Genomic DNA, 26,831 nt, shown 5'->3' on the forward strand with positions numbered 1-26,831 from the left:
AATGTGTCTGGACATAGTAAAATGGAAGGAACTCAAGCGCTTGCTGCTCACTGGCGTGTGACTTCTGGCACTGCAGAACATGAGGGCCAGTTCTAACACAATCAGAGAAATAACTGCGCTCCACATTACTGGGATTCTCATTATGGATAAACTGCTCATCCTTCAAGAGACACAAGACTGGGAATTCAAGTTTAATTTTCAGCTTTAATGAACATTATTTACCCACTCCTGAATTCATGCTGACAAGCGCTTTTCAAACGGCAGGATATCAGCTCCTGGCCTGCATGCTCTCCAAAGTTTTTATTTCCAGATGCCTCCTGGTCTGCTGCTAAAGGGTCAGAAGTCATTATCACTTTCCTCTAGAGGCTCTGGCTTCCTTGCTCGGTGACTGGATTTGCTCGGGGAGATTTCCATGCTGTCATCTTCCATATCATCCTCCTCCTCATCTTCATCTTCATCCAGGTCAATCTCACTATCCCCTGAGTCCTCCTGCAGGAAAGCAAACAGAATTGATGTTGTCAGATGGCAAGGCATCCCAGCCAAAAAGGCCAGGGATAGCCCGGCTGGCTGACGTTAAGTTGCTTCCTCCCCTGCACTCTGCACCATCACACACCTGGGGGCTACGGGGCTGTTTGTTTGGATTGGTACGGATCCACAATTGGACTCACTCCAGGAAGCAGCAGCTGATGCCGCAAGAGGTTTTTGTTCCAGCTCAGGCTGCTGTGCTGCTGGACTTCCAAAGTAATGACAAGCTAGAGCTCGGCTGCCTCTCGACAGCCCGCATGGCCTTCAGCAGCAGCTTCACACTCTGCTAGAGAGTGGCAGCTCCATTCAATTTACTGCAAACCTCCTTTGGCACTTCATAGGGCTGACAAAAATGAATTCCCTCACTTCTGCTGAATCTGTGGTACTAAAAACCTTGCAGGTTGTTTAACTTTAAAGTGATACCTACTGCAAGCCCAAAATAATCAAGGCACAGTGGAAAAAAATTAACTGCAGGAGAGAAACCCACGTTGGTGATGCTCTTGTGCATGCCTGGCCGTGCTGGGGCTGATCTCCCCTTGGAGAACCAGAATGGAAAGAACAGGAGAGGCAGAGCAGGGGAAAAAAAGTACAACAACATAAAAGAAAACAGAAAATAACTGGATGGGAGCAGGGGAGAAGGCAGCAACGCCAGGTACAGCTCAGGTACCTGCCTGAGCCACACTAGCAAGCGACAGAGGCTTGGCATACAGCTGCTGGCTCTTCCCAACTCCATAACCGAATTAATTCTTTGAGGGGTTCAAACCAGCCTCACTGGTTTCCTTCCCTGATCTCAGACACCCAGATGCCTGCAAGGGTCCCTAGGCAAGCCTCTCCGCCAGGCTGCCTGCTGAGCTGCCGCATTAAGAGGCAGAGCCACGAGACCGCTGAAGTGGCTGCAGTTGAGGGCGACACAAGGCTGAAAGCCTTGGCTTTCCACCCCTGGATATGCTGGGACCGTGCCAGCTGGGAGATGTGGGAGAAAGATGTGAACAGGAAGTCCAAAGGGAAGAGAAATTGCAGGGAATGGCTATCCAAAGCTGGCAAGAATACAGTCAAGGGCAATGAGGCTGCACAACTAAGGTCACAACACCATCACCTCCAGCACTGGCACTCCTGACCCTACCCAGAAATGGGTCTGAATGCCAAGGGCATAAATAATTCCCCAGAAGGCAATAAACAGACTTAACCACTTCCAGTCAGCAGAAGCAAAGAGAGGAGCACAATATGCAAGTTCCTTTCTGGAGAAAAGGTGAGGATGGGCAGGAAGAAGGGCAGCTCATCCCTCTCTAGCAAGAAACTTAACTCCCTTATCACTAACAGTGCCTCCAGGCCTCTGCAATGAACACTTCAGAGCAGCAGTATTTTCTCTCTTCTGGCCCTGCCCGCAGGGAAAATAGTCTGCCTGGGGCTTTGCAAGGCTCACAGCTATCAGTGTCAGACAGCCCTGGCAAATGCTTTTGTATGTGGTGGCAAATATCGAGAGTCTCCTACTATTCTTATGCTCATTCACCCATCCATTCCCTCCCATTTTAAACCTTTTCCCCACAGCCCTGGAGCCATGGTAGCTCACCACTTTCCATTAACCTCTGCTTCCTGATCCACGCCAGGCTGCTCCTGCAGAGCCTGGTGTCTGTAACGGGCTTTTGTGAAGGGATTCCTCAAAAAGTAAATTCTTTGTTTCAGAGTGGCCTAATTTCTATGCCCCGAAGGCAGCGAAAGGGAGGACAGTACTGAGGGAGAAGGATAATGCTCCAGCAGCACAGAGCTTCTTGCTGGGCCCAGAGAAGATGCCTGTGTGCCTCACACCCCTCTCTCAGCTAGACAGGGAGCACTGGCTGCGGAGGCTGCTGCACAGGGAGGCAGGAAGGCTACATCTATGCTGGGAAAGTATTTGAACCTGTGCTATCTAACATAAGTTCACAGTTATCATGATTTTTAACTGTTCGTACTATTTCCTAGCATTCCTTTGACCCGTGCTAACTAGCACTCTCCAAAACAGTATTCCAGCATCACCTGGGGCACAGGACATTCCCACACTGCTGCTGGTGGATAGATTGGATGGAAACACCTTTTTGGGGTGATGGGGAGAGCTTACTGTATGGCTGCAAACTCTATCACAGCTGGCTTTGGCTCCCTCGTGCAGATACAGCACTTACGAGCGCCCAGAGGCACAGAAAGACTGCCCATACGCCAAAGGAGCTGCAGGTTTGCCAGGCTCATCAGAACAAGTGCCTGCTCTACAGATCTGTGTGTACCTGTTTAACCAGTGTCCACTCACCAGTTCAGCTGTAACCAGCTGCAAAGCCAGGAGCCACGAGACAGCTTTATCTGCAAGGCAGGGCCTCCCTGGGGCAGAGCTCACAGCTCAGCTCTCACCCCTGTGCCATCAGCTGGAAGACTGATGCCGTGGGTTAGTACAGACCATTCAGAGGCCTCCAAGGAATGTGATTTTAGAGCAATGCAGGCGATTTAGACCCACACACTTATCTCCTGCTACACTGCACTGATCCCTTCTCCCCAGCAGCCCAGTAGAATAGCATTTCCCCAGCCTGCGTGCTGCTGGTTACACACCGCAGGCTGCGGCTAAAGCACAGGGCAGCGCACAGAGACTCCAAGAGCAAAAGAAAAATAGGAAAATGTGATGTGCAGATGAAAGAGCAGTCAGCTGGAGGGAAGCAGGGGAAAAGCGGGCCTGGGGCAAAAAGATTCAGTAGCTAAAAGGTGTTTCTTGAGCTGAGGAGAGTGACTTCATTCTGCCACTGCCAGAGAAGCTCTACAGGCACATGGTTTGGGTACTTACATCTTCCTCTGTGTCTCCACCCTGCATTGTCCCCACGATCCGTGCGCCCGCTCTTCCTGCAAGAGCAAAGAGAATCACCATGAAGTCTGGCTCACAGTTAACACCAAGGGAGACTGAAAGATGAAGTTCAGGTTTACCTTTTAGAGGATTAACAGTGACAGGATGAGATCCCAATGCATGCAAAGTCACCCCCCCTTGTTAAGCCTCAGAGCTCAGGAGAAGGTAGAAGAAGGCAAGGCTGAGAGCAGTTCCAACCAGGACGGTATTTCCAGAGCTACCTTATGCTGGTATGACAGTTCTGACAGGACAAGAGGCAATTACACATTAAGAAACAGCAAATCCTATCTGAACACAAGAAACCACTTTTTTTGTTTTTACTGTGAGGGTGGTCAAATGCTGAAACAAGGCTGCCAAGAGAAGCTATGGAGTTGTCATCCATGGAGATATTAAAACCCCAGCTGGATGTGTTCCAATCCTGTTTGAGCAAAGGGACTAGGTGATCTCAAGAGGTCTCTTCCAACCTAAACCGTTGTGTAAACTGGCATATTCCTTCCCCTGCTTTGCTGCACAGAGAACAAAAGCCCATCGCTTCCATGCGTTAACCCTTCTGTCCTTTAGAGAGCTCTCTACACTCAGATCCTTTCTGATGTTGCAGCAGGGACTGACATCCCACAGGAATCCATGGCAGAGCCAAGGCAAACCTCAATAATTTCTTGTTGAGAACTGGATGTGCAGATCTGAAGAGGCAGGTGGAGATCTCGGGACTGTAGGGAGTTCACTGCAAAGGCAGAACACACTCGTGCCTGGCTTTGTTACTTGTGGCTACGTAGAGGCCCTATGAGCTGGGGAAGATGCTACCGTGGTCTCCTTTGCTAGAAGGGAGCCCAGAAGGTATTGGGAATGGGCACAGCAGAGTTGTAACTGGGGAAATCCTGCACGTGGGCTGAGTGACTCAGCCCTGCTTTCTACAGCCACCAGAAGTCACTTAGTGCCAACCAGATGCCTGTTGAACAGTCCTACTGTGTCCATCATACTTCACCATCTGTTCATCTCCTGTCATCACCAGGTTTCTGTACACCAAATATGTATTTTTTCCAATCTAGACAGTATCTATTTGATTTTTTTAGCATGAAAACAAAGCAGCTGTAAAATACACCCTGTCAAACCTCTTTTGTATCTTCCAAAGTACAAAAGCAGACAGGTCCTTTTTGTGCCCTTTGCAGACTGATTTGGATTAAACGTAGCAAAAACCTGACTAACTCATCCAGAAGTCACCAAAGAACCTTTTCTGTGTCAATGTGGATAATTCAAAGGATCTTGTCTTTAAATGAAAAGCGGTGTCCTCTATCTGGTTGCTGACAAGACAGGCAGTGAAGATGGAATTACAAGAAGATTCCTGGACAGAAGATCTCTCTTCAACTTTAGAGACTTTTGCTCTAATACACGCTAGATTAAACCATGCAAATTTGGAGATGATTACGACTGACATCACTAGACAGCAATGGAACCACATTTTTGCCCAGCCTACAGATGCCTCCAAGAGTTTAACTCCAATTTTGCTATGTAGAAGACTCAGCATAAAGTATGGTCTAGTTCCAGCCCTGCCATGGCAGAGGGACTGAAACTGGATGATCTTTGAGGACCCTTCTGACCCAAACTGTTCTAAGATTCTATAAGGAATTATTACGCCAAAGGAGAAAGCAGCAGGGACTTCCTAAAATGTATTGGTAAGACAAAGCTGAGAGAGATCCTGAATATAAAAGAGAATCAAGTTATCACGTAAGGAGAGCTGATGGAAAAGGACAGTTCAGAAATGCCAAGGGAAGAGCTTAAAGAATGCTAACAGAAGGTCCGCAAGATGCTGCTTTTCCATCAGTGGAAACTGTAAGGACATCTTAGGGGCATCGGACTGCTTACTTTTGGAGGGAGATGCAAATAGGATACTGCCCAGACTTTGATCCCTACATCGTTTCAGGCAGGAGCACAAGTGACTGTGGGACCAGCAGGATTAGGGCCTGTTGTATGACCCTAGACACTCACAGGGGACACCCCAGGATGCAGAGGGCCTGGACCCTCAGTCTGCGCAGTGTGCTGTAGTTCGAACAGGAGAGAAAGAAGATTCTCCACTGTGGTGGAGGAGCCTGCATGATAATGGCAGGAACATTATTTTAGCCTTCAGATAGGAACCCCTCACAAGTTTCTGCGAGTGGGAGCACGGAGTGGCAAACAGCTGCAGTGCATTTCTGTGTGTGCCAGGGGAGGCAGGAAACAGAGGAGTTGGCTGCACAGCGAAGAGAGAGACAGCAGGAGCAGAGGTGTTTATCACTTCACATTTCCTGGGTTCAAAGTAGCTGGGTCCAGCTCGCTGTGGCATTACTGCCGCACCGCTCGGGCCACAGAGGCTCATGCAGCTTCCAAGCGATAAGTGCACATTCTGTTTACTTACAGACAATGTGAATTCAGCAGGGACAAAGTGATAATTACCAACGATGCTAGTAATGAACTGACTAATTCGCTGCACCTTTGGACTCAAATCTAATCTTGTGCATTGCCATGGCTTATAGCACTGAGCCATCAAAGATTGGAAGTGAACGTGCATCCATGATTTTAAGCCTGTGAGCATTTGCCAACTTTCCTCTGTGTATGACGCTTGCCGTTGTACTAATCCACACTGCTGCCGGCAATGGAGCCGCAGGACTGAGATGATTTACATCCTTTTACCCAGCAGTGGGTGTTTGTTATCCCTGTGCCTGACAGCAAGAAGCGATGCTTAACCTGAGAGGTTAGGATAACCCACAATGAGGGGAAGGTGGATGTGCAGCTGAAACATCTTGCTCCCTGTTTGGAAATTCAGTCTCCAGTTCTTAATGCAAATTCACAGTGTGAGCTCAGACAAGACACCTCCCTTCCCTCCACACACAGAAAACTGAGATAAAGCTTTTGCCTGAGCTTTCTGATCTGTGCTCTTAAGCGCAAGTGTAGCCCCTAGCACAAGGCCCTGATCTCAGCAGTGTTTTCTAGGCACTGCCAAAACATAATGACTAATTAAATCCACTACAGCTGCTGCCCAGGGGGAGCAAGCTTCTATTTATTTCTTACACCTTCATGAAAAGGAAATCTGCTTGGAAGTGAGTGACCTGACTCCCACCAGGTCATACCTTCTCCACTAGGTCCAGTGCTGTCATGGCCACAACACCGTCTGCATCCAGAAACACCTCCTCCCTGCCCGGGAGCACTGAGCTTTGCTGACACAAGATATACAGCCAAAGACAGCTCTGGTGGGAGCAGATGTCGCGATGGTGGCAGGAAACTCTATTTCAAGTTAAGACAAATTAATTTCTGTGAATCTCAACTGCAGTCCCTTTTTGGTGTTACCAAACACACCTGATTGCCCACCTTTCCCACCTACGTAAGCCTGGGAATATTGTCCAGCAGCTGCTATACCAGGAAATCAAGGACTTTGCAGACTCCTATCTGGAGGATGGGGATCTGCAGAGATCCACACAGAAATATATGACAAAGAGAAGAGCGGCTCTATCAGCTTTCCTCTCCCCTCCTCCTCTCCCTGGAGGAAGCTCGGCTTCCTCCAGTCTTGGCAGTCAGACCCAAAGGCTGTTTTTACTGTCTGAGAGCAGGTGCATTTGAGAATGTTTTCCCCTTGACTTCACACATTATCAAACAGGTGGAGAACTTGAATCCTGCTAAAGCACAGCCAAGTGCCTTGCCGCCAGATCCATTCTTTATATGTGAGGCTTCTCCCTCTGCCACCACCATGGTGTGTGTGAAATCCAGACCCACTCATATCCTTCCTGTCACAGACTTTGAGTCAAGGCAAACACATCCAACAAGATACCTGCAAACAACAGAGACACAGGACCATGCTCTCTGTCTGCCCTTAAACTTGCCTCCACTTTGATTGTCACATATTTGGTTCCACTTCTTCCAATGAGGTATGCTTTTTCTTAATAAAACCCCTTTATTCTCATCCGCTGCATCCAGAGACGTATCTGTACATGCTGTGTTAAACAGTGCATGTTTTCAGTCAATATTTCATCCATTCAGTAGCAAGTACCTGCTGCCTGGCTGCCAGCACATCATTACCACACCAACCTCCCCCCGGGTCTGCTCTGTGAAGGGAAGAGGCTCCAAGAGGCTCTCTTGCTGTTTGACTTTGTACCAATTGTTTACTGAAAAGCATTCAGAGTTTTAGAAAGCCGTCTTCTGACAATAAAGACCTGAAGTTATTCCTGTCTTAGTACTGAAATGGTTTCTGTGGTCCTAAAAGGAAAACAACACCCCTTAACACAAACATCACAGAAGGAAATATAAAAGCATTTGGATTTGGTTTACAGGAGCTGAAGGATCCCGGCAATGTGGGACAGAGGGTGTTTTACTATTTAAGCTGAAAACAGGGAGATTGTGATGAGACATTAGGAAGAAATGTTTTGCTGTGAGGGTGGGGAGGCCCTGGCCCAGGTTGCCCAGAGCAGTGGTGGCTGCCCCATCCCTGGAGGGGTTCAAGGCCAGGTTGGATGGGGCTTTGAACCCCCTGATCCAGTGGGAGGTGTCCCTGCCCATGGCAGGGGGTGGGACTGGATGGGCTTTGAGGTCCCTTCCAACCCAAACCATTCTATGGTTCGACGCTTCTGTAATTTTATGAACAGCAGAGCAAACCCAGTTTTATGAAGCCAGGACGGCTTCTGTCCAAGGAGGGAGCAGGCACGGGGGTGAAAACGACTGGCTAGAAAGACTGACGGGTACTGGCTTACTGGGTTGGTGGAACCACAACCTGTTTTCTTGTTTTAACTGTTCCTCTGGGTCTATCCCTGCACTCCCTGATCAAGAGCCCCTCCCCAGCTTTCCTGTAGCCCCTTCCAGTAGTGGAAGGTGCTCTAAGGTCTCACTGGGATCAGAACCAGTGAACTCAAAGGAGATAGGAGCTCCACAGTACATTACAGGTTCCCTTTTAAGACGCTACTGCCTATTCCTCTTTGTACATGGGGAATCAAGGTTCAATTTTCTCTCTGTATCACAGGAGCTAGCAGCTCTCCCCGGGTTAACAGTCTTTTCTCCTTCATGGGAGACTAAATCCTATACCTTCAAGTCTTTTAATTGGCTAAAAGATCAAAATCAGGAGCAAAACTGTCAAAGCTGCATTTAGTTTGAATTTTGCTTCATCTCGACAAACCTGATGAAAGGACTCTGGAGGGTGAAAGTGTGTTGATTTTTCCCAATTATACCAAGCAGCCTAATAAGAGAGATTATCTCTCCCTGAGAATCTTGCCTCTGTAATGGCAAACTACGCTGGAACAGCTCCCCACCTATTAGAGAGAAAGGGAGGAAGTCTTCTCTTCAATACGAATAGCCTGGAAATTAGAGATGTAAAATGAATCACAGCTATAACAGGAACCAACCACAGTGGACGGTCTCAGCTTGGTCTGAGAGCAAATATGGCTCAGAAGCACCACAGTGTAAGGAGACACAATACTTCAAAGAAAAGCAGTTGAAATCTCTTGAATTGAGTCAAGGAAAAAAGCAGTAATTCACAGAAAAAAAATGTTCTTATCATGCTGCCTTAATAATTCAGTATGCTTTAAATGCAAACTGCCTGTGCAGAAGTACTTGTATAGATTCTCGGTGTGTGAAATGACCAATGGCCACTGAATGTTCAGGCTGGATTTTCTGAAGAAGCTGATGCACCTGACATTAATCTCAAACTTTAACATGTCTCCAGCACTTCAGTTGGTGAAGGTCACACAGTCAAACCTCACTATCTTTGAGGTCCTGGACCAAAGACGTGCAGATCTGAGCCTCTTCTCAAAGCTAGAACTGCTTGCCACGTAAGCACAGACTGGAGCTCCTGAAGAAAAGCATTGGCCTGACTGGTGTCTTGATCCAGTCCAAGTTTTCATTCCTATGTTCTGGACAGATAAGAATGAGAAGATCTGAGCGAGCGAGCTCTGACACCAGAAACAAAGACAGCCCAAGGTTGAGGTTTTCTAAACAAGAATTGTAGGCATTTTGAACAAAGGCAAGCGGTACAGAGCGCTTGCTGTTAATCTCACTGTGTAGCTACAGCTAGAGCAACTGGGTGACTTGCCCAAGATGATGAGGAGTAACCTCAATAAAGCAGAAAAGTGAGCCAGCAATCTTTCCCTTAACAACGTTTGTAGCCCCTCTGCCAACAAAGATTGCACTGGAGCACTGGAGGACTGAAGTGTTGTGAGTTAGAATGCAGAATACAACTTTAATCCTTCTGGAGGACTGGTAGGAAAGGCACCTCAGAGGCATTTAACACACCTGGAGCTGCTTCAGTGTTCACAGCAGGTGAGAGGCAAAAGGAGGACAGGGAGCTAAGGGAGGCTTCCAGCTTACACAGAGATAAGGAGAGTAAAGATCAGGATGGTGACCCTATAGTCAGCAACAGCAGGCTCCGAGTATGCAAAAAGTCAGAGGGTAATTATCTGCCAGAAGAGTTTACTAAACAGTAGGAAGAGACCCTCAAAAGGACACAAAGCAATCTAAACAGCACAGCAGAGAAAACATCTCAGGGATTTGAACTGCTTAAGTCTGACAAGCTAATGCCGAGTCTCCAGTAACTGTAATCAATGACAACAATGCTCTTCTAGAAAAAACTCTACTTGCCACAAACTCTACAACTTTTATTCTAAGTTTTTTTCTCCTAAACTGGTATTAAGAGCTGCCTCTGACTGCAGCTGGTACCCACGTCACCAGGTCACGATGCCCTCTGAGATGAAGCGTCACAGATGGCTACACAGTCACTTCCAAAGCTCCAAAAACCGTGTACACACCTTTCCTTGAGAAATGGCAATGTAAAAATTCTTAGTGAATAGTAGAGTTTATAGCACTTCTCAACAATTTTCATGTTTTATGAAAAACAGAGGAACAAAAATGCTTGAATTATATTGACTTGAGAACTTCAGCTTCTTGTTCTGGTCTTAGTCAGAGAGGGGAGAGCAGAATTCATCTCAAACTCCCCACATATTCGCTGTTGATTTAAGTAACAGGTTCCAGTAGAAGCGGTGGCATGCGAAATTACCCCTGTCTGGATAAAAAGAGAGGCTTTTGCTGATAGTCAGAATCACTCACCACCAACAAGAAGGCCAAGGAGAACTACCCTGATTTCCTGGTTTAATTTTGCTTGACTATAGACTAAGCAGAACATGTCTTTGTCCACCTAACAGGCCCTCAGACAGTAATTCCTCTGAGTTGCTTCTGACAGTATCACTTTTCAAAGGCTTTATATAAAGCTATTTCAGAATCTGCAAGGCAAGAGCGAGGAAGGATGGTGACTTTTTGCTGTCCTGAAAGCACCATGTTTCCTCTGTAAGACAGCATCCTCTTACAGCTCACAAGGGCTGAGCAGGGCCCATGGCCTTCCACAAGAAGAGGGTCTTCTCACATTTAAGGTTACTCAGGTGATTCCAGCATGTGATTCTGAATAAAGGCAACCAAGGAAAGGTTAAAATACCTTGCAGAAGTTTTTCCGTGGTGGTACGCTGCTTCATGATCTGCCCGTTTTCCTCTTCACTATCAGTTCCTTCATCCTCCTGAATCTCTATGTCAGAGTCATCGTTACCTGGTTAAAATAAACACTGTTGATAAATATCACACAAACCAAACCACAACTCAGCAGAGCAGCTGGGCACAAGAGGTGGGAGCAGTCTCCACCTTTGTTCAAGTCCAAGGTTAACTAACAGTGGGGCTGCAGAGAGAGCGCTGGCTCTTCTGACGAGCACAGGGAAAACAGAGAACATCCATATCCTTGGGCAGGCATCCTTCCACACGTAAGTGCCAAAGCAGCATAGAATATAAACATTGTCTTGGGACAATCCTCCAATTGTACCATAAAGGTGCTGTTCTAAACACACTCTCCAGTACCAAAGCAAACGTACAGTCAGAGGCGCTGTTTCAGTGTGGGTTTATGAACACATCTCCTAGTCTTTTCCCTGACACAAGCAATATCAAAACTCATCCCCTTAGACTCCTAACCTTTCATTTAACCCTAGGTTAGAAAAGCATGATGCGAAATTCCCAGATAAATGAAAGTAGCTACAGCCAAACCCCAGATGGCTGGAGAAACACGAAAGCTTCCCAAAATGCAGGAACTTCCAATATTTTCATCATCTGCCTTTGTTTTCTTCTTCCTATCTGAACTGAAGCCTACTCAGTCCCTTACTGCCTGTTCCCCAGTTCCCAAGTCTGAATAAACCTAAAGGACTAAGGTCGAACTGTCCTTCAGATGGCTGAAAGGATGACAGAATCTTCAGATACTTAAAAGTGCCTGCAAAGAAAAGGGCAACCTGCTCTTCATGTCAGCTGTACAAGTTCTACCTTGAGGTCCACATGCATAGTCAACCAAGCTGATTCTCCACTGAGCCTGTTCTGAAGCAAAACAGCAGGTGGAAAATTGGCGCAGAGGCAGGTAGAAAGTCTGCAGCAGGCTCTGCTCCTTCTATGTCTCCTTCTATCCCATGAGCTCTTGCCTTCTCTCCTTGTTCATGCCAGCCAGCTCCTTGGCTCACTAAGACCAAGCTCTGCTTCCCAGCTACTAGTGATTATTTCCTTCTTTATTCAAACATTCACCAACTGAGACAGATCCTCAACGCCTATCACCTTACAAACCCTTCTCCCTCGTGTAGAGCCGAACCCCTCTGTACCAGCTGATCCCACAGCTCAGGGTTGACGCTGCGTGGTGGCCTGGCTGCAGGAGCTCCCAGAGTCCACCAAGCTATGACAAACACAACAGTGTGAGGTCAGCACTCAGCGCAGCAACAGGGGCTGGTAATTACTTTGAGAAAACAGGCAATTCTTTCCCAGGTACATTTAATTACATACATGTCTGAGCTGAAAATGAAAATAACTGCTTTAATTATAATTAGTAATGAGCTGACACATCTTTGCAATACTTAATTATGGGGCAATACACAAACATTAGACATTGTTCCACAATCCTTTTCATTGCAATATTAAGTAAATGACAAAACATAATAGCAAGGGATATATTTGATACCCTGGTAAGATTATGAAGCTCCAACAACATTAGCTACAACATTTCTAGTTCCTCTTTGGTGAGTGAACGAAAGGAGCGCTGCTGTATGACCTGAACATTGTTTCTGTTTACTTGGTATTCAGGAAAGTGAGGTTTTGTTCAGCCCTTCCCCAGACAAACTCCTAAGGACAAGCCTCCCAGAACCTAAATAAAGGATTCAGGTTTGTGCCCTGTATGTTAAAAAGCAAGACTACCTCACCTGTGACGGCTGCCACTGCTACTGCTAGAACACCCGCATTCTTACTTTGTGGAGGGGTTTATTTCCTTCTTTTATTCTTTTCTATTTTGAGCAGCAGTTCCTCCCTCTCGGGATTTGTCATCTGTGCTCCTCCTGTTACGCAGCACTACTGGCCAGAGCCAAGGGTGCCGCAGAGCGCCCTTATGGTTACTTTGTCAAACCACTTCTACCTCATCCCCATTAGCGCTTTCTGCTTTTCACCGGGATCTCCTGAGCCTGAGCTGCCGGCTGAGATAGGGATTAACAGAGGCAGCGTTCTCCGCTGACAACCCAGAGTGCAGACGCGGTCCAACACCACTCTGGGGACAGGACTTTGGTCAGAGTGGCACAGCAACGCCATTCCTCTCGGGTGGGGGCACGGATGTCACCACACAGGGCTTTGATTTTACATTTCACTTTTCTGGAAACTCTTTTTAAAAATCATTTGTGGCAACAGACTCTCAGACGCTATTACATGTAAAATACTTTTCCCCTGGGACAAAGCAGTGGCAGGAAGGCTAGAAGGCAGGAACGTGCCACCTTCCTTCCGCTGTACCAAGGTGTGCTCTTTCCTAACTACTCACCCTGATGGCTTAATGCTCTCTCGAGCCACGTGGTCCCTTCCAGCTCCCTGTAAGTGCAGTCCTGGGTGCCCCAGCTACTTCTGACCCATTTCAGCTTGCAAGGAGGTAGCTCATTTTGTCATATCATTCCCCACAGTACATTTCTGTTGGAAAGTGGGACTTGCAGGAAGACCCTGCGGTGAGTAAGTGCTTTGTGATAGACTTGTGGAGAGAGCATCAGCGGCTGGAGGGCTCCAAGCTGCTGCTTTATGAAAGGTAACGCTTTAAACATAGCTTTTTGCCCGCCTCACCCAGCCCTTTTTTCATGTCTATCAGGTTCTCAGCTAGTTTCAATCTCCTCAATCTCACACTATTTCTTTTATTGTCCTCCCCCACCAACCCAGATGGCGTAACTCTCGCCTGTCAGTGAAGAAGCTGCAGTTTTCTGCTGCTCAGCCCATGCATGGATACCATGAAATAAACACCTCTGGCAAGCACCAGAAAAGTGTGCCCTGTGTCCCAGCTCTGCTGGCTACCCCATGGCTGATCCAAGTCAGGATGCCAGTGGCCTTCTTGGCCACCTCGGCCACTGTTGGCTCATCTTCAGCCGCTGTTGACCAGCACCCCCAGGGCCTTTTCCACCAGGCAGGTGAATTCTCAGCATATAAGCACAGTGCGTAATTTTTCCTACCAAGTTGTAACTTTGAAACCTATGTTGTTACAGACCTATGGCAGGAGTTCAGGATTTCTCCGATGAGCCTAGCGCGAATTCTGACACACGTACCCCAACATGAAGCGTCACCGTGCTGCTACAGCGAGCATATGCCCGAGGGTCAGAAGAGTGGCAGCTGTGAATGCAGATTCCGCAACATCTGTGCCTCCAAGCTTCTCACTCACTGCTTGGAAAGACATCAAACACCATTTTCATTCACACGACCTAAATGTACTGCTCTAACCCAGCTCAATGGCTGCTGTCCCAATCCCTGCTCTGCCTGGTGCACAATCCATGTCATCACCAGCTGAGCAAAACTGTGCTGGGTCACAATCCCAAAGACACCGGCGCAGAATGTATGGCTGAAGATTTATTTAAATGCACAAGATAAAGTCAAGACGAGCACAGGCTTCTTATCGAGTTAAAGAGCAGACTGGTCTAATGCTGTGTGGGACCCATCCTAGCCAGAGCACTATGAGGTTCCACAACCCCTCATGCCCAGTCATCCAGTTTTCAACACAACGTGCTTGCTGTCACAAAAAGATGACAATTCAGACGGTTTAATTTAACATCATATAGAAAGAAACCACCTGTTGCCCTAGGAGCAATCACGACCCTATCCGTGTAACACTGCACAACAGCAACTCCAGTGCATCAATTCCAGGGAGATAAGGAATGTTCTTTATAGAGAAAATATGGATTTTGCTCAGTACCATCATAAAGCAATGAAGGAAACAGAGCATATTACTGTAACTTCCCATGTACCAGTACATGGAGTATATCACGTGTGCTTATGAGATTTGCATGGGTTTACATGAAGATTATTTGACTTTTCATAATAAACTGCTATTCAGCAGTCCACGTGCCCAGATTTTGGGCAACACTGGCAGCTTCCATGAGCTTAAGGCTGAGGTTTTAACAAGCTCCTGCATTTTTACTATGAAAAGTCATCAAAAGAACAACCCTGTAAACTATGTTCGGCCCATTTCCCCACTGCCGTGATTTACTCTGCTGCACAGAGAATACTGGCAGCACACCAGACGACTTGAGAGAGAAGTTTGGGATTTTAAACCTCACTTGCCTTAAGTTTCACCATTTCCATTTCACCAAGGTGGGTTGCAGTCAATTGAGTGAGTTTCATTTACATCAGTCCAGCCACAAAAAGTACATCCTGGTTACCACTGACAAACACCACTCTCAGAAAAGGTGTTATTTGTTCCAAGCGCACCTACTGGTTCCAGAAAAAGATACCTGGACTGATAATACTATATATAAATGATTTAAATTTTGGTAATTTGCAACACTTGAAGAAAAAGCAGCATGATTTAATAACTTCCCAGTGATTTTATTGCAGATTTGTTAGTTTGCATAAATATTCAAGCAAATGTATCCAACTGTAAAATAAGAAGGTCCTGTGGTGAAGATAATGAGCAGAAAGGACATCGTTCATTGATATGCTTTAGAATTAGATGTGAGTGTGCTGAGCATGTTCAATTCCATAATAAAAATCACTGCTTCGGAAACGCTGGCTATGCAGCAATTACTGGATTCAGCAGGATGTTGAGTTTGGTGAAAAAAACATCATGAGAAAATCAAGCAGGCAACTGACAGTTAATACACAGCATGAAATACCCACTTAATAAACAGCACGAAAGTGCAGAGCAGGGAAAAAAAGGGGTGATGGACTGGGATTTTGATGCAACCAAAGAGAAAGAGAAGTTCAGTTGTCACTTGAAAGTCTCAGTTCTACTAAACCCATCCCTGGGTCTCATCAGGCTCTGAGACAGTGGTTGCACACACCAGCCTGAGTACTTACAGCTCTACAGCTTTGCAATTTGAACAGGAAGATCTATAAAGTCCAGCAGAGAACATTCTTTGCCCATGGTATAAAACGGATCCTTCACCTGATCTCTGAGAGAAGTCCATCGTAGTCCTGAGACCTTGGATCAAGGTCCAGACACCTGTGGCTCCTACCATCTCCAACAGGAAGCCTGGATGGTCAGACCATCACATACTAAAACTGGGCAGTGTTGTACCAACAAACACCACCCAGGAGGCTGCAGAGCTCTATGTGCACTTTCTTACCTCGCTCGGTCATTAAAATGATCCACGCATTGCTACAGCATCCAAACTCCTGGCTTTAACAGTATGGATGATGAACCATCGCCCAGGGAAGAGCGAGGCCTCTGTCACTTGAAATGATTAAAAATAATTCCAGTTAACAGATGCCAGTTGAACTGGGATTTGCAGTCCTGGCACAGGGATAAGTAGTTCAGATATTTTTTGGCCCGTTTTAGAGAGAGAGGTCACATTCGGTGACCATAACTATTTCTAATGATTTTAAAAGCCAAGGATCCATCTAAATACTCCCCAATTAGAGCATGAATTGGCAATTATTTAACAAGCAGAACACAAGACTATTGTGGACAACTTCCAAGTGTCTGTTACAAGAAGATGGATGGTCTGAGCGTCCTGCTGGTGACAGTGCCAAGCATTGGCAGCATCAGCCGGGCATCTCACCACTGCGGGTATTACCCAGTGACTCACTGCTACACTTCAACTGCCACAGTTGCTGCAGTGGGGCTTTTTGCTTATCTGCTGTCAGCTTTTAAAGCATCGGTTCTGAGGTAGAAAGGGTACAAGATGTTCAGTGCAGCACCAAACAGCCTTGTGTGATTTGCTATCTGAAGCACAACAGCACTGGTGAGACTGCACCTTGAATCCTGTGTTCAGTTCTGGGCCCTTCACTCCAAGAAGGATGTTGAGGCTCTGGAGTGTGTCCAGAGAAGAGCAACAAAGCTGGTGAGGGGACTGGAGAACAAGTCCTACAAGGAGAGGCTGAGGGAGCTGGGGTTGTTTAGCCTGGAGAAGAGGAGGCTGAGGGGAGACCTTATTGCACTCTACAACTGCCTGAAAGGAGGCTGTAGAGCGGAGGGAGCTGGGCTCTTCTCCTGTGACAGGGGACAGGACAAGGGCGAATGGCCTCAAGCTCCGCCAGGGCAGGTTCAGGCTGGACATCAGAAAAAAATTTTTCACAGAAAGGGTCATTGGGCACTGGAACAGGCTGCCCAGGGAGGTGGTGGAGTCACCATCCCTGGAGGTATTTAAAAGATGAGTGGATGAGATACTTCTGGACATGGATTAGTGGTTGATAGGAATGGTTGGACTCGATGATCCAGCTGGTCTTTTCCAACCTAGTGATTCTGTGATTCAGATTCTGTGACCTATTTGCTCTGTTTAACTGAGCAAGATGATCGAGCTACGCACATTTTGCTTGACTGTCAAAAAATAATTGTCCATGGGGACGATCTCTTCCTTATTCTTGGTGGCCACCCCATGGCTGATCCAAGCCAGGATGCTGTTGGCCTTCTTGGCCACCTGGGCCACTGCTGGCTTGTGTTCAGTCACTGTTGATCAACACCCCAAGGGCCTTTTTGCCAGGCAGCTTCCCAGCTGCTCTTCCCCACGTTGGCTTTCTCTAGTCTTAACACAGACCTGCACAACTCAAGCCACATTTCACAGCTCTTCTTTATAACAGATGTGATATAGGTTTCTCCAATGTTAGTTCAGCGTGGAGCTGCCCAGAATTGCTGCGACCTCTGCTGCAAAGAAATGAACTCTTAATTTGCAACCTTTCCTACCAAATTAGCAGGAGATAAGGTCAAAGGATCCAGGCAATAACAGATCCAGGCAATTATAGAAGTACGCAAAGGTAGGAGTGCTTGCAGGGCTGAATGAATGCTGACTTTTATAAACTGATGATAACAAATTTATCACCAGATGCCAGCCTGGGCTGTTAGAAGAGCCTCATTATGCATTTTGCAGTTCTCAGGGGCAAAGTATAATAAGAGTTAGAGAACCTTCCCTTTCCTTTGCAGGAGGCACTGGCCCCGAGCTACCCCTTTGTGTAGGAAAGCAAGGAGTCTGTTCAAATCAAGCTCACGGGGATCTTCCAGATTCAGCCAATGTGTCTTCAGAGAAGAGGAGATGTTAGAGCAGCTTCCAGTGCTGAAAGGGTCTGCAGGAAAGCTGAGGAGGGGCTCTTGATCAGGGCATGCAGGGATAAGATGAAGGGGAATGGTTTTAAGCTGAAAGAGAGGAGATTGAGATGATATTTTAGGAATAAATGTTCTCCTGTGGGAGGCCCTGGCCCAGGATGCCCAGAGCAGTGGTGGCTGCCCCATCCCTGGAGGGGTTCAAGGCCATGTTGGATGGGGTTTGGAGCCCTCAATCCAGTAGGAAGTTTCCCTGCCACGGAAACATTCACGGGTGGAACTGGATGGGCTCTGAGGTCCCTTCCAATCTGAACCATTCCATGATTCTATACTGGGAGGCACAGGCCAGCCTGACAAGCCTTCCACTGAGCGCAGCTGTGAGGGGAAAAGGCAATCACTTCATCTCCAAACCCATTGCATGAACAAGATTAAGTCAGAGCAGGGTCTACTTTAACAGTCCTGCAAGCAGGGACAATGCATGTGCTGGGCTGAAGGCCCAGACTACCAAATCCTACATTTTTTGAGACAATAAAGATGGAAGACAAGTTAGGATAAAAGCACTTTGCTTTGTGGGTGGGGCACTACTCAAAAATGCAAGTGGAATAAGCAAGTATTTTTTTTCTTCCAAATCTACTTTAGATAGAGGTTTCTGATGGTGAAGACAAGCCCTGCTATAATGTTCCTTGTGCCTGTCTCATTAACTGGACACAGCAGATCGCAGGAGGAGGATAAAGCATGTGGAAGCCCCAAATACAGGTTTAAGAAGGCTGAAATGCTCGTGCCTGTAGCACTTTTCACCATTTCCCCACAATCCACGCCATGCTTACAGAACTGTTGATAAAATCACCAACTGCCAGACCAAGGGCTTTTGGGAGGCCTCAAGGGCAGAAACACCAACTCTTATTGGGTTTCCTATTTCGAGTGTGACTCTCACTGTTAACCTTTGGGCGGTTTGGGCAGGCAAAGCTGTTCAGTGATGCTGCACCGATTTTGCTGCTGTTTCTTTGCTTCCTCTTGGGCAAAATACAAATTTCTATTGTAACTGGGATGCTAGGATGTATGTAACCATCCTGGAAACAATCCCCTACCAGGTTGCCGCACTGTTTAAGACACCAACCTCCGCATTCTCTGACCAAGGCAAATCCCTTGGTTTTGAATTGCATACAGGGCATCATTTAATTGATAATGAGAGGAGAGCAGGGTCTGGTCTAAGGGGAAAGCACAGCCTGGTTCTTGATCATTATATGTCAGCAAATTGTGGGCTCAGAGAGCTTAATGACATTCAATAAATTAACCTTACAGCACAAAGTAATGCAGCTGTGCTCCATGCTTGTAGCTGGGCAGTTTCCCAGGCCCTGAGAGTCAGATTCCTGGGCTGCATCAAAAGAAGCATGGCCAGCAGGGCGAGGGAGGGGATTCTGCCCCTCTACTCTGCCCTCATGAGACCCGACATGGAGTCCTGTGTCCAGTTCTGGAAGCCCCAACAGAAGAAGGATGTGAAACTGTTGGAACATGTCCAGAGGAGGCTACGAAGGTGATCAGAGGGCTGGAGCAACTCTGCTATGAGGACAGGCTGAGAGAATTGGGGTTGTTCAGCCTGGAGAAGAGAAGGCTGCAGGGAAACCTTAGAGCAGCTTCCAGTGCTGAAAAGGGCTCCAGGAAAGCTGCGAAGGAGCTTTTTCCAAGGGCCTGGAGTGAAGGGATAAGGGAGAATGGTTATTAGACATTAGGAAGAAATTCTTCATGATGAAGATGGGGAGGCCCTGGAACATGTTGCCCAGAGCAGTGGTGGCTGCCCCATCTCTGGAGGTGTTCAAGGCCGGGTTGGATGGGGCTTTGAGCAACCTGGTCCAGTGGGAGGTGTCCCTGCCCATAGCAGGGGTGGAACTGGATGGGCTTTAATGTCCCTTCTGACCCAAACCATGCTGCGATTCTATGATTTACCTTCTCCGTTACACCTCTGCAGCTCCACAGACCCTCACAATGTGTGCAAACAGAGAAAGACTACGGTTGACAAAGATGATTCGATTTTCCAAGGTGATGGGACAGTCAATAAATGAGCCAGCACTGAAAACCAGGATCCTGGTGCTTTTACTACTAGAATAAATACTAATTATGACAATTAAGTACTTGACTAAAGATGTATTATGGTAATATTTTTAGGTCATTAGAAGTCGTAATCATATGCTGTTAGGTGGCAGTAAAGCACTTGCTAAAAGACAAGGTTTGTGTTATTCCAGAGATGCAAAATAACTGAACAGTTTTCTACAGACAAGAGAAAAACAGAGCAGCAATTTTTCACATTGTACTTCACACTGTGAATTACTGAAGGCAGATGTTCTTCTCTTAAACTGATTTGCCCTAGAAACTGTCAGACAGCAGGACCTGGCCTTTTTCACTCAAGTAAATCCTTGGAGCTATTCCACATTCTTGTAATTTGTATTAAAAATCCTATATTTCAGCTAAAACTCCCCTTTTTACTGCACTGCCACAACCAGATGAGTACATTTCCTCTTTCATGAGCTTGCTCTAAAACTCTCTGCCAGCAAACAAACTGTGAAGCACAACTTTTATGCCCTTACTCACTTTCATCTTTCATGAACTCTCCCTCTGATCCTGAGAATCAACTTCCCTTCTGCTTTCTCCCACTACCATATAAAGCGCACATATTGCAATATTAAATTCACAGGGGTAATTAATGAGGAAGTTCTTGCTGATGCTTGGCTCAAAAGGAGCAAAATCTGGGTTGTTAGCTTTCTGCAGAATCTCAAGAGGCTATTATTCTCTTCTCATCCCTACTTAGAATTCTGATTAATTAAGCGAAGGTTAGAGAAAAAGAAAACCTCCAAATTTTAATTGCATTCACATTTTACAGGTACACAAAAATCACGCAAACGCAAGCAGGCAAACGTGGATCTCACTTGAAGATTACTGATATTAAAGAGGATTACAAACTGAGTATTTAATCTGTGAGAGTTCTGGTCAGGTAGACACCTCATGAAGAACTAGTCTGAACACAGAACCCCATGCCATGCCATTTGGCAGGACAACTGCTGAGGACAGGAATTACTACCTGGTTTCCTGATGCACGCCAGCACTTGTGTAATTCGAGGCAGTCAGGCACCCTCACAAATCAGTGGCCTCACTCACTCACACACAAGCATTCAGCTGTGTAGAATTCTCTAACCAAGCTGGTCACCAAACAATCTTTCATCAGCAATTCTCTTGTGAGACTCCACCTGGAATCCTGTGTCCAGTTCTGGAATCCCCAACAGAAGAAGGATGTGGAACTGCTGGAACATGTCCAGAGGAAGCCACAAAGTTCAGCCAGGGCTGGAGCACCTCTGCTATGGGGACAGGCTGAGAGAGTTGGGGTTGTTCAGCCTGGAGAAGAGAAGGCTGCAGGGAGACCTTAGAGCAGCTTCCAGTGCTGAAAGGGGCTCCAAGAAAAAAAGGTCCTTCCTGGGGAGGGACTTTTTACAAGGGCCTGGAGGGATAGGATGAGGGGGAATGGCTTTAAATAGGAAGAGGGGAGATCTAGATTAGACATTAGGAATAAATTCTTCACGATGAGGGTGGAGAGGCCTTGGAACACGTTGCCCAGAGCAGTGGTGGCTGCCCCATCCCTGGAGGTGTTCCAGGCCAGGTTGGATGGGGCTTGGAGCCCCTGATCCAGTGGGAGGTGTCCCTGCCCATGACAGGGGGTGGAACTGGATGGGCTTTAAGGTCCCCTTCCAAACCAAACCATACCATGATTCTACGATTCTATAATCTGTAACAAGAGCTGTGTAGGGGCTTGGATAACAGCAACATGAAGCCTAAATTCATCTGCTTGTTGCTGTTGTACACATATCCAATGGCAACCCTTTCCGTCCCTCAGAACTACAGGTACAATTTACAAGGCAGAGGTGTATTTCATACAAGTCAGGTTCCCTTTTCCACTGCTGTCCTTTTAAAGTTTTCATTTCACTTTTTCTAGTACAGCCTGTTGATTCTGCCGTCCATCCCATGTTCTCTCTGCTTATAACTGGATGTTTACACAGAAAGTAACCAGCACGTAACGATTTTTCCGCTAACACAAGTGGTGAAGAAATCCCACTTACTTTCACTCCTAAGCAGGCGCTGCTCTTCTTCTTTCAGCCTGTTCTGGGTCAGACGCAGCATGTTTGCTGCTTCCTGTAAGAGGAGAGAACAACTGAATTAGAAAAGCTGCCACGCTGCCCAGTCCGCTAATTCGATGTTCCTACCACAGTAGTTAAAGGCACTCACAGGTAGAAGAAAAACAGAAAACTTCAGCATTAAAAATATTTGATGGAAAAATGGTCCTAATGGAAGCATGAGAGCTCCTGGTGACTTTGCCCAAGAGGGTCAGGACGTAAAGCATGTACCCAGGTAAAACAGCACCCTGAAAGTCGATGTAGGACTCCCAGTGGCTGAAACCTCACTTACATCAGAAATGAGTTCACTTGTCTTCATGCCACAGAAAATTACTGCTGTTACAGAATGGAAGGGGCTTTGGAAAATAGTGTTTGGTAGCCGTTTGCATCCATTAAACACCAGAAGTGCTTTGTGAAATGGCTCCAGCTTCATAATACACACACCAAAACAGAATAAAGTCACCCATTTCCATGCATGCAAACAAAATTGTAGCAAAAAGCCCTATAAAAAAGCTGGAGAAGTACAGCCACACACTGTTCTATTGTATTGGGGTACCAAGGAGAACTACAACAGTGAGGCTGCACAAGGTGGTTTATGGATTTTCTTCTTTTGAATAGAGCACGTTGGTAGACAAAAATACCCTGAGAAACACTACTGTCATAGAATTGTAGAAAGGGACCGTTACAGGTCATCCAGTCCAACCCTACTGCAGGAGCAGGGACATCAGGTTGCTCAGAACCCCATCCAACCTCACCTTGAATGTTTCCAGAGAGGGTGGCCTCCACTCCCTCCCTGGGCAATCTGGGCCAGCGTTTCACCACCCCCACTGTAAAAAATGTCTTCCTTATATCCAGTCTAAATCTCTCCTCCCTTAGTTTATATAATCATAGAATCATTATGGTTAGAAAAGCCCTCTAAGCTCATGCAGTTCAACCATCAGCCCAACTCCACCGTGGCTGCTAAACCATGTCCTGAAGTGCCACGTTGACATGTTTGCTAAACCTCTCCAGGGATGGGGACTCCACCACTGGCCTGGGCAGCCTCAGCCAGGGTTTCATCACTCTTTCAGTAAAGAAATTTTTCCTAATGTCCAATCTAAACCTCCCCTGGTGCAACTTGAGGCCATCTCCTCTTGTTCCATCACTTGTTACTTAGGAGAAGAGCCCAGCACCTGTCATTAAAACCATTACTCCTCATCCTGTCACAACAGGCTTTGCACTGATAAAGTTATGCCAAACGCCGTTAAGAGCAAACGGAAGAAGGCAGGTAGAAGAGTGCTTGCTGTGCTGAGGAGGAGAGTATCACAAGTCTCACCCATTCAAACGAGGCCACCAATTTCAGAAACTGTTACAAGGTGGCCCACAAGGACCTAAGTATATCACAGTCAAGTAAGAAATGTGACAGCTCAGAAGAAAGAAGCAGGCTGGTGGCAAAGGAGCGGTTCTCATTCCAGTGTATGGATGAGAGACAACATGGCTGGCTCTGCAGACAGTAAGTGATGAGAGTGATTTTAATCTTTGAGGATGCCTGCATGCACAGGGCATCACAGATCCGGGAGACTAGCGGGACTGTTCGATTGCTGAACACCACAAAGCAGTTGATGTACTGCTGAATTCATGTAGTTCTCCATCTAGTTAGGACTAAAATCTAGCTAAGACACCAAGAGACGGAACAGCAGAAACTGAAGTTCACTATTTCAATGGCAGCATCAGACAGAAAAATTATTTTTGATGACATCTAGTTTAAATTTGGGTAATTTTAATGGTGAACAGCAAATGAAACATGATTAAAGAGGTAAGAGATGAATGCATACAATCAGGTTCAGATAGAACCTTCAATACTAAATAGGTGGCAAACAACTGATAGGAGGATTTAGCCATGAATTTTGCTAATTTTAGTCTGTTCAGTTCCACTCAAGCATGACAAGTAGATGGGAAAGCTCATTAACTGTGAATTGAACTAAGAGTTTTCTCAGTCTTTGATTTTTCTCTGCAAAATATGCATATAATTAAAAACACCAATTGCTTTAACATGGTCAAATCTGCACACTGACAGTGCGTTTGTGGAAACATGGACTCGGGACAGAGGGAAGAAAGTAAGAAGAGCATTTGGAAACGGCTGAACGGTGGGCAATCTTATTACATTTCCAAGTGGAAATGTGTATCCATGCTGATGGCAACAGTGTGCAGCAGAGGAAGGAAAATCTCCTCCCCCGAGGCTACAGGCAGCAGCAAACCACCAAGTCCCACCCAGCACATAGGGAAGGAACTGGAAACAGCAGCCTAGGGACTGGCTTGCATGATGCATCACAACTTGGCATAAACATCTGCATCTCAGGAGCTGAAATTCATGCTGGCAAAGCTTGCAGAGAGGATTCTTACAGGTGTTAAGGGGAATTGGTGTAAAGCACCTGTATCTGGTAAGAAACCTAGGTCAGAGCCTCTCTCAAAGCAAAAAAGGGAATAAATTCTCAACCACAAATCTGCTTTGGATGACTATGCCAAGTGTTTGCGGTGCTAAGAGAGACAATGGCCCCACAGAAGGTAGGGAGACTGCTAATGATTGCTTGGGAGTGAAGAAATACCACTGCAAAATGTACAGAAAGCAACATAAATAACAGAAATAACACAGCAGGCACAACAGCTTTCAGGGCTATAAAGCAGAAAGGTCATGATGCAAACTCGTGCTGAGCAAGACATTCCAGCAGCAACTTGCAACAATATGAACTGCTCAAATCTCTGAGGTGATGGATATATTCTGCAGGGAGAAGCTAATTCCATCTGCAAGAACAAGGAAGGAAAAGCCACAAGTCTATTTTTACAACTTTTTTCACGTAGATTCAGAACATTTTAAATACCCTATTTAGGAAACTGTTCTTTATTAATTCCTTCTGTAAGGAACAAATGAGCAGTGAGGACAAGAGTGTGAGCAACGATTAAAGGAAAGGGAAGATGCAGGGATGCTGTGGACGGTGCGGGTATGATAAGTGGGCTAATAAAGGTTACCCACCTCCTCCTGACCCACGACATAAGTGAGCGCTGTGTAGCAGCAGCACATCCGCACGCCACCTGCAAACCTGCACAGCGCAGTCCCGCTGAGAAGGGCAACCACCACAGTGACCACTAACTGTTTCCATAGCGTTAGCAAAGCCTTTGTGAAGACTGATGGAAGTCAAAATGAATGTGGACGTGAGGCAAAATTTCCAGAGGTTTTCAGCTAACAGTGTCTCCTTCAGTCTTAGCAGCACATGCCCAGTCCAAGACACCCCTCTGCAACAGCGGGTCCCAACAGTTTCTAACTGAGCCTCACAGTTACTATCTACTTTCTTCATCTCTTCCTCCCTATCTGGTTTCTTCCAGTCAGTAACTTAAACTCTTGCCCTGCCCCAGCAAACGTTCCCAATGCAGCCTCCTCATTGCTACATCCTTGGGACAAATGGAGCAAGCCAGGGATCAATCAGCCACCTGAATCTCAACCCCGTTGGCTGCTGCAGCCCACACAGCGCGTTTGGCAAAGAAAATCCACGGGGAAGACGAAAAGAAAAGGATATTTCCCAAACCGATAAACTCAAAAAGCATTTTTATAATAAATAAATAGTGAAATAGTGATATAATAATTGCCTTACTTATTTCACCCTGAAATAGTGATATAATAATTGCCTCATAATAACTGCAGGCCCATGTTAAGACGGCTGAAGCTGGCAACTCAAATAAGCAGTCACCCTCCCCTGCAAGGGCCACTCGCTTCATCACCCTCCTGCTGGTGAAACCTGGTGAAAACTGAGCCATCAAACTAAAATTAAGCCAGGCAAATTCTGCACTGCAGTTCAGCACACGGCTATGCCAATTTTGGACTGGCACAGCAGAGGAGGGGGTGCTACAGCTGCAGGAAGAACAGCAGCGGTAAGAAGACGGGGTACTGTTTGTTTCAGCTTCAGTGCTGGCTTATGGACTTTAAACACAAGAGAAATGAGGTCTAATAACACGGTTGAGCCATAAAGATGAGCTAATTCTTCCCCCTTCCTCTAGCTGCTGCCAGCAGCTCTGCTGACCTCACAGCAAGCAGAGTCAACGTGTAGGAAAAACACTGATATTCTACCGTTTTAGGTTTCTCAATAGTATGATGCACGGTCGGTCAAACGCCGCTGCCAGCCCAAGGGAGCTGCTGAGGCTGTACAACACCGTCCCTCTCACCGGCAGCCCACCACTCCCCTCGCTGGAGCAGTGCTGCTGGGCTACACCCTGCAAAACGCTTACCAAAAACTGCAGCAACAAACCTGTTCCAAAAGGGCAGCCCATGGAAAGTTAAGGTTGCAAATGACCTCTAAGATCATCAAGTCCAACCATCAAAACAGCTGGAACCAGGACAGCATCCTTAAGTGCTATTTACAGTCCTTAACAATTAAGGTGTTCAAAGGAGGGGGCAGAAGTGATGGCAGACATGCCATGATCTAGACAGGAAATGGAATTTAGCATCTAATTTTTTAGTCACTTAAAAGAATCTGCAGAGAAATCTTTCATCTATTAAAATAGTGAAAGAATTACACAAGCTTTATTGGTTTAAGATTTTGCATTATAAAAAATTACAGCTGTTAAAAAGCTGAGTCCACGGCAGTTTCAGCTTCTCTTTCTCCTCCTCCCTGTTGCTTTTAATGTCTGCAATCATCATGCTGCATTTTGTGGCCTGATTGGCTTCCACCTGCACTGCAGACACCACTCCCTACACTTCACACCATCCTAACAGATGTGATTTAGATCAGTTCATCAAAAATGAGAGGATGCTGAGCGG

General features: G+C 46.4%; 1 protein-coding gene across 3 annotated transcripts in view; it reads right to left on the minus strand.

Annotated features, from left to right (window-relative positions):
* The window catches only part of CLUAP1 (clusterin associated protein 1), a 61,561-nt gene continuing 34,730 nt past the window's right edge, over positions 1–26,831 (minus strand). The window contains exons 7-11 of one of the 3 annotated variants that reach the window (XM_054081027.1): positions 21,989–22,061; positions 10,818–10,925; positions 3,326–3,381; positions 1,013–1,060; positions 1–489 (exon numbers count right to left, since the gene is read on the minus strand). In XM_054081027.1, coding sequence (XP_053937002.1) covers positions 337–489; positions 1,013–1,060; positions 3,326–3,381; positions 10,818–10,925; positions 21,989–22,061 — 438 coding nt within the window. In that variant the 3' untranslated portion in view covers positions 1–336. The remainder of the gene's footprint in view (positions 490–1,012; positions 1,061–3,325; positions 3,382–10,817; positions 10,926–21,988; positions 22,062–26,831) is intronic. The other 2 variants (XM_054081026.1, XM_009570980.2) reach the window with 2 other exon arrangements.

The sequence above is a fragment of the Cuculus canorus genome, chromosome 15 (assembly GCF_017976375.1).
Source record: "Cuculus canorus isolate bCucCan1 chromosome 15, bCucCan1.pri, whole genome shotgun sequence".
Taxonomy (NCBI): domain Eukaryota; kingdom Metazoa; phylum Chordata; class Aves; order Cuculiformes; family Cuculidae; genus Cuculus; species Cuculus canorus.